This window comes from Tenrec ecaudatus, chromosome 12, assembly GCF_050624435.1.
Source record: "Tenrec ecaudatus isolate mTenEca1 chromosome 12, mTenEca1.hap1, whole genome shotgun sequence".
NCBI classification, from domain to species: domain Eukaryota; kingdom Metazoa; phylum Chordata; class Mammalia; order Afrosoricida; family Tenrecidae; genus Tenrec; species Tenrec ecaudatus.
Genome location: NC_134541.1, coordinates 116537900 through 116555235, shown reverse-complemented (window position 1 = coordinate 116555235; position 17336 = coordinate 116537900). Strand labels below are relative to the sequence as shown.

General features: G+C 41.6%; 3 protein-coding genes across 4 annotated transcripts in view; 1 reads left to right on the top strand and 2 right to left on the bottom strand.

The window, feature by feature from the left end:
- Positions 1 to 73, bottom strand: part of REXO5 (RNA exonuclease 5) — a 33596-nt gene extending 33523 nt beyond the window's left edge. The window contains 1 exon segment of the mRNA XM_075528107.1: positions 41 to 73. Coding sequence (XP_075384222.1) covers positions 41 to 73 — 33 coding nt within the window.
- Positions 56 to 17088, top strand: ERI2 (ERI1 exoribonuclease family member 2). Its single transcript, XM_075564588.1, is given in 10 exon segments — positions 56 to 165; positions 2655 to 2722; positions 2807 to 2890; positions 3935 to 4062; positions 4827 to 4983; positions 6885 to 6985; positions 7262 to 7343; positions 8993 to 9081; positions 10757 to 10898; positions 10901 to 17088. Coding segments are annotated over 10 exon segments (2073 nt in total). The 5' UTR covers positions 56 to 142; the 3' UTR covers positions 12100 to 17088.
- ACSM3 (acyl-CoA synthetase medium chain family member 3) overlaps positions 13165 to 17336 on the bottom strand; it is a 31119-nt gene continuing 26947 nt past the window's right edge. Inside the window, exons 8-11 of one of the 2 annotated variants that reach the window (XM_075564590.1) lie at positions 15379 to 15506; positions 15178 to 15277; positions 14120 to 14239; positions 13165 to 13429 (exon numbers count right to left, since the gene is read on the bottom strand). In XM_075564590.1, coding sequence (XP_075420705.1) covers positions 13343 to 13429; positions 14120 to 14239; positions 15178 to 15277; positions 15379 to 15506 — 435 coding nt within the window. In that variant the 3' untranslated portion in view covers positions 13165 to 13342. The remainder of the gene's footprint in view (positions 13430 to 14119; positions 14240 to 15177; positions 15278 to 15378; positions 15507 to 17336) is intronic. The other variant, XM_075564589.1, reaches the window with a different exon arrangement.

Genomic DNA, 17336 nt, shown 5'->3' with positions numbered 1-17336 from the left:
GAGCCCAGGCCCGGCCTGGGCCACTTCCTTGGTTTCTCACTAGCGGAACCTTTGCCGCAGCTGCGCGGGGCATTTGAATCGCCCGGAAGTGGGAGTCGGGCGACTTCCGGCCGCTACCTTGGCAGAGGGAAGAGTATCCGGAATGGCGACTAAGAAGTTGGCCCGGTACGGCAGGGGGATCAGGGCAGGGCCGGGGTCGAGATGTGCTTGACGGTAGCCTCCGTTCCCTACAGCCCCGTGTCTCCGACCCGCCTCGCTGGCCAGGAAGAAATGGCCCCTGTGGGTGCCCGGGTTCGAGCCTCAGGCCCGCAACACTGGGCAGAAAGACACGGAGTAGACCTGAGTTCTTAGCCGCGAGACCTTAAGCCAGTCTGCTTCATTCAGGCTCCCGGGGAACCCTTGAACGCGACAGCACGCTCCCTTCTCCCCCCCCGCCCCCCCTTCCCGCACTACCAAGCTGTTTACCTCACAACTTCTTATTGGTCCCTTTGAGTCGATGTGGATCGGCGCGGACCTTTTCCTGAGTGTTATTGAGCATGCTGTTCCCGCTTCTGATTACGCGAAGCAGTGTGCTGGCCTACTGAATAGCATGAAATAGCATTTAGGCAGTCCCCTGTACTGCTAGCCACATGGGAGCAAGATGAGGCTGTGCATTTCTTTTTTTGTTGTTATTGATGTGGATATTTTCTTTTAAAAAACATTTTATTAGGGGCTCATAGAACTCTTTTTACAATCCGTGCCTACATCATTTGTGTCCAGCACACTTGTTCATATGTTGCCATCATCATTCCCCAGACACCTGCTTTCTACTTGAGCCCTTGGTATCAGCTCCTCATTTTCCCCCTCCCTCCCCGCTCCCCCTCCCCCTGAACCCTTGATAATTTATAAATAATCATTATCTTATCATGTCTTACACCATCTGTCGTCTCTCTCACCCAATTCTCCGCTGTCCGTCCTCCAGGGAGGAGGTTACATGTAGACCTTGTCATCTGTTTCCCCTTTCTCCCTCACCCTTCCTCCACCTTCCCGATGTTGCCACTCTCACCACTGTTCCTGAGGGGCTCATCTGTCCTGGATTCCCCGTATTTCCAAGTCCTGTTTGTGCCAGTGTACATCTTCCGGTCCAGCCGGTTATGTAATGTAGAATTGGAATCATGATAGTGGGGAGGGGGGAAGCATTCAAGAACGAGAAAAATTGTATGTTTCATTGTTGCTGCACTGCACTCTTGACTGGTTCATCACCTCCCCCACGGCCCTTCTGCAAGGGGATGTCCAATTTCCCCCAGATGGGCCCTGGGTCCCCACTCTGCACTCCCCCTCATTCACAATGCTATGATTTTTTTTTCTCTGTTTGATGCCTGACACCTGATCCCTTCCGATGCCTTGTCATCTCACAGGCTGGTGTGCATTTTCCATGTGGGGCTTTGTTGTTTTTCAGTTAGATGGCCCCTTGTTTATCTTCCAGCCTATGGGACTCCAGATTCTATATATTTTGACAACTGGACACCATCAGCTTTCTTCACCGCACTTGCCCATGCACCCACTTTGTCTTCAGCATTCGCGTCGGGGTAGGCTGGTGTGCTTCTTCCCTGTGGACTTCATTGTTTCTTAGCTAGATGGCCACCTGATTGTCTTCAAGCCTTTAAGATCCCTGATGCTATATCATTTGCTAGCCGGGCACCATCAGCTTTGTTAGAAACTTTTGCTTATGTACCCACTGTCCTCGGCGATCAAGTCGGGACAGGTCGGTGTGCTTCTTCCATGTGGGTTTTGTTGTCTCTCAGCTAGATGGCTTCTTGTTTATCTTCAGGTGTTTAAGGCTTCAGGTGCTTTTGGTAGCTGGGTACTATCAGCTTTCTTCACCACATTTACTTGTGCATCCATTGTCTTCAGCAACTTCAGGTGCTATATCTTTTGGTAGCCGGGCACCATCAGCGGTCTTTACCACATTTGCCTGTGCATCCATTGTCATCAGTGATCGTGCTAGGCAGGTGAGCATCTCAGACTGCCGAATTGTTAGAACAAAGTGTTCTTGTGTTGAGAGAGTACTTGAGCAGGGTCCCACTGTCCATCTGTTTCCTTAATACTAGACCTATAAATATATGTACATAGATCTATTCCCCCCTCATCGTATATAAGAGGCTGTGCATTTCTTTGAGGGATTTATGTCTCAGAAATCCTAGTGTATGGGGTCGCTAGGTGTTGGAAGGACTTATAAATCAATTGCGCCCATCTACATTTTGCGCCTACTGCCTGTTGTGATTGGAGTCGGGTCCCACTCCTAGCCATCCCGTGTACATCAAGAAACACTTCCTGGCCCTGTGCTACACTCACAATTGTTATGATAGTTAACTTACTGTTGTGACCACTGTGGCTATCCATCTGGTCGAGGATCTTCCTCGGTGTTCACTGCCCATGTACTTTACCAAGCGTGATGTCCTTCTCCGGGGACTAGTGTCTCAGCCCAGCTATCTAGTAAACCTAAGACGAGGGTGGCCGCTAGGATGATGTTCAGATCTCATTCAGGGTCCCCTCCGAGATCACAACTCCATCATTTATGAGCGTGTATTTGCCACAAGCCAAGTACCCTTAGTTTGGTAGCCTATTTTTAAAAAAGTGTGAACTATGTATTAATACTGGGTTTACATTTCCAGGCGGCTTGGATTAATTAGGAAGAAGTCATTTGCACCAGTAAATAGAAATCTACAAAGAAGCAAATACCGTAAGTGGTGTGTTTGTTTCCTTCGGTTCCTTAGCTGTGCACTTTCATACTGAAGAAGCCTAAGGATGCCTTCCTCTATTTCAGAACAGTTGTTTGACTACTTCATTGTCATTGATTTTGAGTCCACCTGCTGGAATGAGAGGAAGCACCACCATAGCCAGGAAATAAGTAAGTGGATGGCTTGTGGCCAACGCTGATACTAGATGAATCACTTTAATGTTGATAGCTAGTCAGTAGGTCATTTAGGAAAATTAGTGTGACCTTTGAACTTTCCTTAGAAAGCAAGACAAAGAAACACCCGTATTCAGTAATGGGTCATCCTATACAATACAGTACACCTGTGAAAGCTGGAGCCTGTGTAAAGTGGAAACCTGTCTGAGAAGCCCACTACCGTCAAGTCAATTCAAATGCGCAGGGGACCTATAGGAGAGAATAGTACTGCTCCTCAGGGTGTCTGAGGTTAGCAGTCTCTATGGGAGCATACCGGTCATCTTTCTCCCATGGAGCGCTGGTGCATTCAAACTGCTGGCCTCTTAGTTAATAGCCAACTCTTAACCCAGTACTGCACCGGCGCTCCTTCACCAAAACCACACTCACTGCTCTCAAGTCAGTGCTGACTCATAGCAACCCCTCTGCGGGTTGCCGAGACTAACTGTTTAGGGGAGGAAAAAGCCCAGTCTTTCTCCCATGGAGCCACTGGTGGCTTCGAAGCGCGGACCATGCAGAGGCAGCTCAACTCGCAGGGCTCTGTAGGACAATGCAGATGTTTTCCACTAAAGGAGCTGAAAGTGGTAAGACTGTACCCTGTCAAAGGCAAAACCTTTCGAGACCCCAAAAAGACAATCTCCACTGAGTTTGGCTCTCACAGTTTTCATGAATTATTTTAGAATTGCCTAAGACCCTCTTTCGCATAGGTACTGGAAAAACACGTTGCAAAAGAGGAGTACATTTTAAGTTTCATTAGTATTTGTAATTACTTGTGGAATTGTGCTCAGTATTTTCCTTTTCAGTGGATATATGCAAATCTGAATGTCAGTCTTATGGTTTATCTTTGGTGTGATGTTTATTGCAGTGCATTGTTGGGTCATTGTAATATTCTTTAAAACAATGATTGTTTAATAATGCTATGCTGGTATTTCATTTAGGGTCATAGTAGCATTAATTTAGCAATTATGTGCTTAAATGTCAATTGTTTGTTTTTTTTTCATTTAGTTGAATTTCCAGCAGTATTGTTGAATACATCTACTGGAGAGATTGAATCTGAGTTCCATGCTTATGTTCAGCCGCAGGAACATCCCATTTTATCTGAATTTTGCATGGAACTGACAGGCATAAAGCAGGTATGCTCTCTTAGCCCAACTCAAGCCAAGCCGAAATTCTGCAAATTTTAAGATTCAGAAAAAGATGTGAAAAGAATAAAAAGCTATAAATTTATCAACAATCCTGTTACCTGGTATTTCACACTTACTACAATAATAAAGCATGTACTCCTGACTGTTTTGAGCACTCACAACATACAACTGAGGTACCAAGGGAGTGTCATGCTGGCTGTGATGGTTAAGGTTATTTGTCAACTTGCACGGACTATGGTTTTCAGTCGTTTGTCGATCACACGTGATATAACTGGACAGTGCTGTCATGTCATACTCCCTTTTTGCTATCTGATATGGCCACTCTCCATTTTTGTGTAATGCCAATTTTTACATCAACAACCTGGCATTTGAAAACTAACCTCGATAAGTGAGAAGTGGATATTTACTACTTACAGTTAAAATTTTCATTTTAAAAGAAATAATGTGCTCTTTAGAAGTTAGACTCATTAGCAATGAGAAGGCATTGTGTTATAAGAATGAAGATGAAATTTTATAGAAATTAAGTGACTCAGATTTGGCTTTAATTTCTATTGGTGTGAGTTTCATGTCTGTGTGGTTTTAGGTTTGTTTAGAACATTCTAACCATAATATTTTCTTTCTTCCGTGTGTTTTAACATCTCAACAAGCTCCTTATGAGAAGAACTTCCTCCTATCCCCATAGCAGTTACCTATAGTGAATTCTCAAAAATTATAGAATTTGACTGTTGAATTCAGATTTTGTAACTATTTAGGTTCAAGTTGATGAAGGAGTCCCTCTGAAGATTTGCTTATCACAGTTCTGTAAATGGATTCATAAGATTCAGCAACAGAAGAACATCATTTTTCCTAATGGAATCTTGAATTCTTCCAGTTCCGAAGTAAAATTATGTGCCTTTGTTACTTGGTCAGGTAAGAAAATAAGTTAAGCATCTAATTCATTACCTTTTGTTTGTTTGTTTTTGTTTTGCTTTTTAGTGAGTGAGTGAGAGAGTGAGTGAATGAGAGAGTGAGAGTGAGTGAGTGAGAGAGAATGAGAGAGAGAGTGAGTGAGAGTGAGTGAGTTAGTGAGAGAGTGAGTGAGTGAATGAGTGAGAGAGTGAGTGAATGAGAGAGTGAGAGTGAGTGAGTGAGAGAGAATGAGAGAGAGAGTGAGTGAGAGTGAGTGAGTTAGTGAGAGAGTGAGTGAGTGAGTGAGTGAGTAAGAGAGAGAGTGAGTCAGTGAGAGTCCTAATTCATTACCTTTAATAAAATTTATACTTTTAAATCTCCTAGGTCAAAAAAAGAAATGCAAGTGCCTAATGAATATCAACTAAGAAAAATACATTCATTAATATTTTTTAAATTACTATTCTAGGGTACTGTAGAAATTTAAGCTTTAACTTTTAAAAATCCTTTTAGAATGATTATCTTTGTTTTTCACATTCCAATTAACTATGGTGAAGTGAAACTTACTACAATCTTGTATAAGAAGTGTTCTCATTAAGCTTATATCCTTTGCTTTCATACTTTGAGGATTTTTAAAAATCATTTTATTGGTGGCTGATACAACTCTTATCACAGTCCATACATGTATCAATTGTGTCAAGCATATTTGTACATTTGTTGCCCTCATCATTCTCAAAACATTTGCTTTCCATTTAAGCCCTTGGTATCAGCTCCTCTTTTTCCTCTCCTTCCCTGCTCCCCCCTTCCTTCATGAACCCTTGATAATTTATAAATTATTATTATTTTGTCATGTCTTATACTGTCCAACGCCTCCCTTCACCCACTTTCCTATTGTCCGTACCCCAGGGAGGAAGTTATATGTAGATCCTTATGATTGGTTGCCCCTTTCTACCCCACCTTCCCTCTACCCTCCAGTATCACCACTCTCACTACTGGTCTTCTTATAGACTACTAACTCAAGGTTGGTGGTTCAAACCACCAGCTCCAGGGAAGAAAGCCGAGACTATATCTGTTCTTATAAACATTTACAGTCTTGGCAACTACAGGGTTGCTATGGGTCAGCATTGACTCATGGCCGTGGGTTACAGTAGATAGATAAGGGGGACCATGGGACAGTGTTGGTGTTTGTTCATTGGCTGCGCCATAGATAGCATAGTGTCGACAATCATCTTTTTATTTGCTACGTGATACTTGGTTTCTCAAGCACATAAATACTTTGCTATAACCTCGAAAGCAGGTAACCTTCAAATAGACTTTATAATTTGATATCTTTCCCCTTTTTTCTGGAATGTTCATCGTATTTTATTGGGGTGTTTAAGAAATGTTGACACTTAGAAGTGTGTAAAGTGAATGCTTATTTGATATTAACAGAGCAATTAAACATCATTGTTGTTTCCCATCATATCCCTGCATTTTACTTATAAATATGTCAGAGTCAGCTGACAAGTCGAACGAACAGTCCTGAAAGGGGGTGTGAGGATTAAGAAAAAAGGAGAAAAAGTATTGGGAGGGCAACAGTGAATACTGAAGCGCCGAGTTTATTTTACACACTCCTTTTATCCATGCAGAAACAACCCCGGGGTTAATTATCTCATTGTTAACCAAGCACATTAGATACACATAGCAACTCTATCTTCTGCCAAGCCAGGCATCCTTGAGAAAATTAAACAACCTATTTTCCCAGACCTTGCATACTTTCTTGTTCTTGACAGTCTGTTCAAAACGTTAAGTCACGGAAGAAATCAGCAAACACTGACACATAGGTCATGAGACTTCTCAGCCATTTCAAGGCTGAGTCTTAATGGCCTTCAACATAAATATGCTAGCGCCATTGACTTTGTTCTCTCTAAATGTCCTCCATACAGACTGGGACTTGGGGGTTTGCCTGGAGTATGAGTGCAAAAGGAAACAGCTGTTAAAGCCCGTGTTCTTAAATTCATGGATTGATCTCCGAGCAACTTACAAGGTACGGGTCCAAAGACTGACACATATTCACTTTCCAGCTAGTGAAATGAGCACATTTATCCCCACACGCGGCTACAAGTTTACCCAAAAAAGGGGAAAGTTTCTTTTAAAATGTTTCCATGAATACACTTCTTTAAGTGTTTAAAAATGGGAATAAAAATCATTACATTTAAATATGAACAAAAATAAATAAGTAAATATGACCATGAGTGGTTAATAACAAGCTTCTCAAATAGTAATTGGGTTTTGAGATATCTATCTTCTTTTATTTCCTTAGCTTTTCTACCGCAGAAAACCAAAAGGACTAAGTGGTGCTTTGCAGGAAGTGGGAATACAATTCTCAGGACGAGAGCACTCTGGTAAGCATTCAGTGAGAAATCGTATGTCATAAGTGCATTTTATTGTCATCGAATGTCATATGAATCGCATTTATTTTACAATATCATCAGTAACAAACACCTTTCAGTCAAAAACTCCTTATTCTGCAATTCAAGTTGTTTGCAAGACTTTCATGTTACCACCACGATAAAGTGAGTCTCCCAAGGAAGGGCAGGGGCACATGAATATTTTGGTGTCCTTATGCTTGCACTCATACTGGAGTCTGTTAAGTGTGCATAGCATTATGAAAAACGTTTGACACGAGGCTAAGAACTACCCAACTGTGACACGGGCACAAAGTGAGCGTTTGCTGTTGGAAATGGTGCTGACCGAACCTGCTCCACACAGAGTTGCCGTGAACCTTCCATTTGCCAAGACTGTGTCTTGGAAGCAAAATAAAGTGACGCAAATACAATGAGGTTTGATTCTGTGTTGATATTGACTGCCATCTAGTGGCTGTCTAGTTTCTCAGAAGATTGAAAAGAATTACGCAGAGCAAACGGAGGTTAAACAAAGCCCCAACTAATACAGAGGACTAGTGAAAAAGTAGGCAAGACTACCAGATGACTCACAAATTTTGGTTCCTACAGAGTGTTGGTCACATTTTGTAGAGGTCAGTGGATGGTCACGAAACTACCAATCTGCCACAATTTCCATCTACCATTACCACCAGTTACTGTAGTTGATTCCAGCCCACTGCAACCTCCTATATTCCATTGCGTTTCAATGGCTGCTGGATTTTTGGGCAAGTTAATCTTGATATATTCTCTAAGATAGTGTGATATGTGGTTTGGATGTTGTGTGGACACTATTTTATATACAGGTAGTCCCCAGACTATCAACAAAATCTGTTCCTGAGTCAGTCTGATTTGAAACAGTCCAATATAAGGCTTGCTATACAAAGAGGCTTTGGAAAATTCATGGGAAACTTCCATGATCTCTTCATCTTACTTTTCCATGAACTTCGTGGAGCCCCTTTTGCAGTACGTAGTGCACCTTTCTATCATAAAAACATGGAAAGAACTCGCTCAGCTTCACTAAAACATTGTTAACGTAATAAAAGACCAGACACACTGCCAACAAGTTGATCACAGCTCATAGGGGTCCTGTAGCACAGAGTGGCCGGCCCCTTGCGTTTCAGAAGCTGTAAATCTGTACAAGAGCAGAAAGCCTCAGCTCCAGGGGAGCGGCTGGTGGGTTCAAACTACTTACCTTGTGATGAGCAACCCAGCGTGTAGCCCACCAACCACACAGGCTGGCCTCCTTTAACATCACAATGTGGTGATGGTAATGTGTCGGTGTATCGATGTCCCAAAGTATCGTCCATTTGTCGTGGATCATTGTGTGCACCTTGGGTTTTTAATGTAATTGCCTTTTGTGGGTTAGGAAAATGTGGTTGTTCAAATGGACATGATACAGTGCATGACACAATCACACTTTTCTACCAAGGCATCACTTGGTGAACTGTCGATTAGCAGCTAAGTACATTAACCTTTAAACCCCCCAGGAACTCCAATTTCCATATAAGTGGTAGGTTGGTTGTTTTTTTCTCTTGGTGGTGGCGATTTGTTTTGCTGTGTTTCTTTACATTAGTACTATCAAGTTTAGTGTTTAATACCTATTTCCTCAGGGTTGGATGATTCTCGGAATACTGCTTATCTTGCCTGGAAAATGATCAGAGACGGTTGTATAATGAAAATTACTAGATCTTTGAATAAGGTTAGTTTTGCCTCTACATTTTGTCTTCTCAAACCACTAAAGTAATCATAGATTCACTGAAATGTTGATTTCATCTGTGTAGTCTTTAAAAAATTTTTTAAATTTTTATTTATTTTTGTAATCATTTTATTGGGGGCTCATACAACTCTTATCACAATCTATACATACATGCATTGTGTCAAGCAGATTTGTACATGTGTTGCCATCATCATTCTCAAAACATTTGCTTTCTACTTGAGCCATTGGTATCAGCTCCTCATTTTTCCCCTCCCTCCCTGTTCCGCACTCCCTCATGAACCCTTGATAATTTATAAGTTATTATTTTGTCATATCTTACACTTTCCAACTTCTCACTTTACCCACTTTTCTGTTGTCCATCTCTCAGGGAGGAGGTTATATGTATATCCTTGTAATTGGTTCCCTCTTTCTACCCCACCCTCCCTCTACCCTCCAGTATTGTTACTCTCAGCACTGGTCCTGAGGGGTTCATCTGTCCTGTATTCCCTGTGTTTCCAGTTCCTATCTGTACCAGTGTACATCATCTGGTCTAGCTGGATTTGTAAGGTAGCATTGGGAGGGGAAGCTTTTAGGAACTAGAGGAAAGTTGTATGTTTCATCATTGCTACACTGCACCCTGACTGACTCATCTCCTCCATGAGACCCTTATGTAAGGGTATGTCCAGTTGCCTACAGATGGGCTTTGGGTCCCCACCCTGCACTCCCCCTCATTCACAATGATATGATTTTTTGTTCTTTGATGCCTGATACCTGATCCCTTTGACACTTCATGATCACACAGGCTGGTGTGCTTCTTCCATGTGGGCTTTGTTGCTTCTGAGATAGATGGCCACTTGTTTATCCTCCAGTTTTTAAGACCCCAGATGCTATATGTTTTGATAGCTGGCACCATCAGTTTTTTTCACCATATTTGCTTATGCATCCACTTTATCTTCAGCGATAGTGTTAGGAACGTGAGCATCATGGAATGCCAGTTTAATAAGAGTAAAATGTTCTTGCATTGAGGGAGTACTTGAGTGGAGGCCCAGTGTCCATCTGCTACCTTAATACTAAAGTTATAAATATATATACATAGATCTATTTCCCCATCATCATATATAAATATATTTACATATGTACATGCCTTTATTTAGACCTCTATAAATGCCAGTTTGCCTCCTAGCTCTTTCCTCTTTATTTCCTTTGGCTTTCCTCTTGTCCCACTATCATGCTCAGCCTTCACTTGGTTTCGGTAATTCCCCTCGGTTATATTGCCCTTCATCAAGCCCTACCAGGCCTCTTACACCCTCCTTGCCGATTTTGGATCACTTATTGTTCCCTTGTCCCGGGGTTTGTTAACACTGTGTGATCTTTTTTACATGGTGGTGCCATGTCAAGCAGTTGGCTGCAAACACTAAGGATAGTGAGTCAAACTCACTCAGCAGCTCTGTGGAAGAAAGACCTGTCAGTCAGCTGCCATAAAGATGACAGCTGAGAGACCCAATTGGGTTATACTCTGCCACATGGCACCCTTTGGAGTCAGAATGGACTCAGTGACACATGACAGCAAATCATTATAACTCAAATCAGTGACATTTTCCTTTTGTCTTGTGTGGGATACCGAAGCAATTCTAAATGCACAGTTTCAAAGCTCTTGAATTTGTCTGTGGAATCACAGGTACGCCCTCAGAAGAATCCCAACATTTTGGCCAGCAATTTGAATACGAAACACGTTGGAGACACTTCTGCCTGTCGCAGTACCCTCCAGGTTCCCGGTCCATTGGATAAGCAGCCTAAGAGTGCTACAAATGCTGGGGGGGAGCTCAAATGAGATCAGCTTATCTGGGTTCTTCGAAAAAGGTCCCGCAAGATCAGTTACAATTAAAGATGAGCATGAAAGAAGATCTCCAGAGTATCCAAAGCCATTTATCGCTTTCCACTAATAAGTCGTTTACTTCTCTGGGAAAGTTGCAATCCCCCAGCTTCAATTCAACTATCCACATGCAGAAAAAAATTAAAAATGAGCACCTTGCATTTGATACCAAATCTCACTCTTCGACAGTTGGTTCAGGATCATTATTTGTTTCTACCACCATTTCTTCAGTTAATCATGTTTCTGATGCGGAAATTCCTTCTGCTCTTGACTGTTTACCTATGTTGGCTGATTGGGAGGAGGTAGCTTTACTGCCAGCATCTCAGCCTGAGCAACATAAAGGTGGTACACGTCCCATCAGTGACTCAAATGTAGACATTTCCTTTAGCTCTGGAGGAGGAGTGACGGTTTTGAAAGAAGCTGAAATGCTAAATTGTGAAACTTGTAGTGGTGTAGAAGAAAGCCCACAAAAGCTTGAGACCTCGAAGTCTGTTGTGTATAAGAGCCCTCACACTACTATTTACAATGTAAAAAAGGTCAAGGACCCGGTTTCACATGTTTCTGCCTTTAAGTTACCAGAACCCAAATCGAGTGCCTTCAGTAACATGAATGTCAATTCGACTCATTCTTCAATTTTGGGGAAACGGCCTCTATTTTTAGGCAGTACTAAAAGGAACTCCCCCAACCCCCCAGCTTTCCCACCGGCAAAAAAACAGACCTTCACTATTCATGAAGAAAAGTCTACTTCATCTGGTTGCTCCCCAGCAAGAAGTACCTCCCCAAAGAGTCACCCCTCTGTGTTAACACCTGCAGTTAACATACAGCAGCCTTGGAAGCTGGGGAGAGTGACACCTCCTTTGTGCCAGTGTGGCCGGAGATCTAAGAGGCTGCTTGTTTCTAATAATGGACCAAACCATGGGAAAGCCTTCTACTGCTGTCCTGTTGGGAAATACCAAGACAGTAAAAAACCTTGTGACTATTTCAAGTGGGAACAGACACTTCAAAAGGAGAGAGCCAGCAACCCAGTATTGGCTCATTCCCCTGGGGGACTCAGAGGTAGGGCTCCAGAAACGAGCCCAATTTCTGACAAAAGTATACATTTTTCTACTAAAAAGTCTTTGAGACTGAGACCTTCAATGAGGAGTTGATAGACTGCTTTTATATCAAAAGTAAGTTGTTAATGTGACTTTTAATGTAAAGGGGAAAAGCATACAGGACTGAGTGATGAGAGCTAAGAGGGCATGTTTGACTTTTTAGAGGGAAAATTTTCATGGCCTTACAATTTTATATACTACTTCATTCTTCCATTTGCCTTTTGTTTGTGTATGAATTCAAATTGTTCCTTAAATTTCTAAAAATTTTGGGTATTATGCTCCTGTCGTAAAGAAACCCTGGTGGTGCGGTGGTTTAGCACCTGGCCGTTAATGGAAGGAATGGCGGATTGAACCCGCGGGACACGCCACAGGAGAAAAAGTGGAGTTAAAGATTGTCACCCTGGAAACAGTTCTCTGGGACAGTAATCGTCTGCTATGGAACTGACTCTACACTAGCCTTTTTGGTTTTAATATCTTACACTCTTCATTTATATTTGTATGTGTTAACATTAGTGGGTTTACCATTTCTTCAGAATCACACACAAAATGTATTTATTACTGTCCAAGCTGATGTGAATATCAGCTGAGGCATCTAATTTTACCACAAAAACTGCATTTAAAATGTGCTGGAAAACTTGGCTTATACACGAGTATATTCAGTAGATTAAAGATAGTAAGAAACAATGGTATGTGGGATCCTTTGACCTTGAAGTAAATTTAAAACTGTTTTAGATTGTGATATTTGTTGAGTATAGCACGCCCACACAAGGCAGCCGTGCACACAGCGCGCATACTGCCAGAGGCGCGGGAGAACCCTCAGGATGGCTGCACATGTGCCCGATGTGTATGCTAAACTACGGCGTTTGACTAAAGTTGACTAGAACTAACTCCTCACTCTGTTTTCAGGTACATACTTGATGGTTTCCATAATGCTAATCTCCTGCCTGATATCTTTTTCTAAAAATTGTATATATTGTTTGGTTCTACTAGAAGGATTGAAAATTGTAAATTGGAAGAGTGATTTTAAAAGCAACAGTAGAGATTTGATTCAGATAGACTTTTAAATTCTTCAGCAGTTGGTAATATTTTTGTATTACTACAGTATAACGAAAATGATTCCAATACAAAGTCTTTACAGATTGTTGTATTTCAAAATCCAGTCTCCATGTCATAACCATAAGATATTTTAAGGCAGTCATATAACCATACTGCAATTTTTTATCATTTCTCCATAATCATGTGGGTATTACAGAATCTCTGGCATATAGGCACTGTGTTAATTAATGGAATTATGAATTTAAGTTCTTCCCCATTCTTTTTTTCTCAGTTCATTTCTTTTTATCTTCCCACTGACGGTTTTTGGCAGCTCTTGAATAAATTCTACCTGTTGGTGTCAAAGGAAAGAAAATTAGCCCAGAATTTTTAATATATTTATTTAGATAAAGTAGATTTATATCGCAATTCTATCATGAATTCTAAATGAGAGGATTAGGATACCTATTTTAGTGAGTTTGGGGCACTGACCAAAAAGAGAAAATAGTGTTAAGGAGATTTTTCTTGATTTCTGTTAATTGAACCGGTGACCCAACAAATTCAGTTAAGGGTTTAGTTTCTGTCTCAAAAGATTCTGATTTTTCTCCATTTGTCATTAGTTCAGCTTGGAACATTTAGTATAGCTCTTTTTAGGAGAATGTTCATTGGTGCTGGGGTCGGGCTGTGGTGGTGCATTTCTGCCTCTAGGTTTCCCCTCTGGGCTGCTAGGAATTGGGTTTCTCTGTTCTAGGCACACAGTTAGTTACTTTCTGGCTCATGCTGCTGGCTCGGGTACCATATGGCATCTGGCCAACCCCCCCCTTCTATATCCCTGGTGTGGAGAAGACAAGATCTCCCATTGTTGAGAAGCTGATCTCACTGCCTCTTGTGAGTCAAGAATTTATTCCAGGCATTCATTGAGTATCTGATGTGTGTCTGTTGACAACTTTGAACACTGGCACAACTCAACAAAAGACACCTGGGGGGAAAACAGATTTTCCTAGAATACTGTGCAAATACGCATCATAATTAGAATACTTACCTTTCTGGGATATTTGTAAGGTGCCGTCATCCTTTTTACATGTTCCTGAATCTCCTTTTTTAATTGCTCTTGGTCACATGACTTGTAATCAGCATTCAGAACAATAAAAGCTTTTACTACCTAAAATCAATTTAAAATGCCAGAAAAATAAGTTGTGTAGCTCTGCTTTTAATGTGTCCGTATTTGCTTTTTTTTCCCAATTGGATTTGATCCTATTGCTGATCCTGACAGCCAACCCTATTCCTCCTTGTTTGTACCTGACAAAAATGAGAGATTCTGGAACAACCTTTACTTTTGTTTATAGTCTAACTCTTGACCGGTCTCATCTTGACCTCTAATTTCTGACCTGTTCATGATGATCTCTGCCCTTGACCTTTGCTTTATTTTTTTCTCTCCTTCAATAAGGACAGAAAATTGACACTGCACTAAATAAAGCCCTTTGGATTTCTAATCTGTGTCCTTACTTCCCTGAGCTCCCACCAGGTTGGCCACACATCAACTGTGAGAAAATAGTTATCTGTACTTTACAGCCACCCACTTGTATTTCCTTTATAGGAGCACCGAGAAACCAAAAAGCAAACGAGAGTACCATTAAGCCAAAACCAATTGGTGGGGTGGGGGTGGGCGGTGTCACGCAGCACAAGTCAGAGTGGGCTTTCAGAATCTCTGTTTTGTTCATAGTTTATTTTCTGAATCTACTTACCTGGCCTGCTTCTGATGTCAGGCACAGCACCTGTGTCTCACCTTGCTCTTATCCCTGGTAGCCAGTGCCAGCCAGTCCTCAGTTATACCAAAGTGCTCTTAGCCAGCCTGGGGTGAGCCTTGGTGGCTGGCATTTACATCTTTGCCTTGTTTGTGTGGAAAAGAGTAAAATTCTTTCCAATATTGATTTTCCAATCTTAATCTTAGCAGTACAGATTTGTGTATTTCTATCTGACCTGCTTATTTAATAATGATTTTCTATCTGACTTGAAATTTAGTGTGTGAATCATGATTTTTTTAAACAACATGTTCGATTGCCAGCAAATCACAAAGTTGCGATGAGTCCGTTCTTGTACCTCTCCTCTGATGGGATCCGGACTGCTGACGACAGCTGACTCTACAACCGCAGGGTGCTCCATCAGTGCGCTTTCCACTTCAAACGGCCCGATCCGGTAGCTGGGAAAGAAAGCATGCAGCAGGAATCTGTAAAGTTGAAGAGCAGGTTAAATTACTCCAGAACCTAATGATCCATTAATAATGACACCTGCAGACATTACCCAGAGGATAGTATGACATCATCCGATCTTGCAACGAACCAGAAATAACCGTCTTCATCCATATAAGCCCTGTCTCCGGTGATGTAGAAATTGCCTCGTAGGGTTGAAGCCGTTTTTGAAGGGTTATCCTGCAAAGCAAATGTGAGCATTGTAATTGTATCATGACTGTAGCTATTCTGCTTTGCTGAGCGTTTGAAAATTCTGTTGTCAATTTAACACAAACTTTGCCATTTTAGTCATTTTTAAGTGGACAGTTCAGTGCCATTAACTAGTCATCATGTACAACCATCATTTCCAAAACCATGTGGATTCTTTTAATCCTGTGTGTGTATGTATTGAATATATAGCTAACAAATAATTTGCCACTTTAACAGTCTTCGTATGTACAATCCATTTGCATTTTTAAATGCCCAAAGAAAAAATGGTTCTGGAATAAAACAATGAAAAGGAGCCAATGTAAGATGGGGTTAAATTCCAACAGGAAGTTAGCCCAGCGTAAGAAAGGTAAGTGGCAATCACAGTCCTTAGGCCTCCATCCTGAGTATTGTCTCAGGTGGATCAAAACCAAATAGTGCACGAGTTCAGAGCCCAGAGGAACCGGAGAAATAAGTCTTTGGTTAAGCCTACGCTGGAGAAGAGGACAATCAGAATTGTAGAGAAGCACCAGCATCGAATGAGTTTTGGTTTTGTGTTGTTTCGTTTTGCTGTGCACAGAACTAGAGAGCTGCTGCTGTAACTTTGGCTTCTTGCTGTCATCAGTCACACAGGCCAGCGTAGAACTACCCGTGTGGGTTTTTAGACTATGCCCTTACAGGAGTAGAAAGCCCCATCTGGTAGTTTTGAACTGCTAACCTTTAGGTTGGCAGCTCAATGCATTAAAAAAAGGCATTGCATTATGTGAAGTTTACTGACAAGTACTGCCTGGACATTAAAAACTAAACTTTTATCTAATTTATATACTATTTAGTAATGATAAAATTATGCTTACAACTTTAAAGAGTTTTGAGAGAAAAAAAAATCCATTGTCAGCAAGACCCTGTGGGACAAAGCAGAACCTCCCCCAGGGATTTTGCAAGGCTATAATCTTTATGGAAGGGGTGGGGGGGTTGTCTGGCCAGCCATTGGGTTGGCAGCTAAGCTGTGCGAGCACTCTTCCACCAGAACTGGGAGCTCTGAAGGCTTCTAGTGAAAGGAACAAACTTCACCCCTTTTCTCATCCCTCCCTCCCTTCTCTCAAGATTTCAGGGTATTGATTGGGTCATGTTTTAGAGTGGAGGAAGTCAGTGAGTGGAAAGACGCTGTCTTTCCAGGAGTCACCCTTGCCTTCATGGACCTAAAGCAGTGATCTAGCTTAGATGGGTCCATTTGCTCGTGTCTAGTAAGCATTTGGGTACACCTCAGTACCCTATCTTGTATACACTTGGATCAAGTTTGGGAAAGAGAAAGGTTCCTGAGGCCACATGCTTTTCCCAGAGTTCTCTGCACTGGGACTTCAGGCGCAGACTGAGGCAACAATAAAATGCTTCCTTTCCTTTTCCATTAACCACCGTGCTCACATGGCTTCATTTTCCGGCGACAGTCTTGGTTGATGCCTGTGGAACCAGTGTACCTTTTCTTCCTTTTTTTTTTTAACCGTTAACAGTTTTATTGATGTATCATTCATGTACCATACAGTTTCAATGGCTTGAATATATTAAAAAGTTGTTCAATCATCACAATTTTACGTTTTCTTCCTTTTGTACTCATTTTTCTTAGCTCCTTGTTTCCCACCCTCCCCTGCCATAACCTTAAACTGTTCATCTAGTTATTATCTTTGTAGACTTACCTATCCTGGATTTTTTTATAAAGAAAATCATACAAGTACCCTTCAACACCCCCCCCCCAAATAAAATACAATAAAACCAGGAAACCTATCCACCATTGTAATTACTATCCTTTAATAATTAAAACCTTTGAAT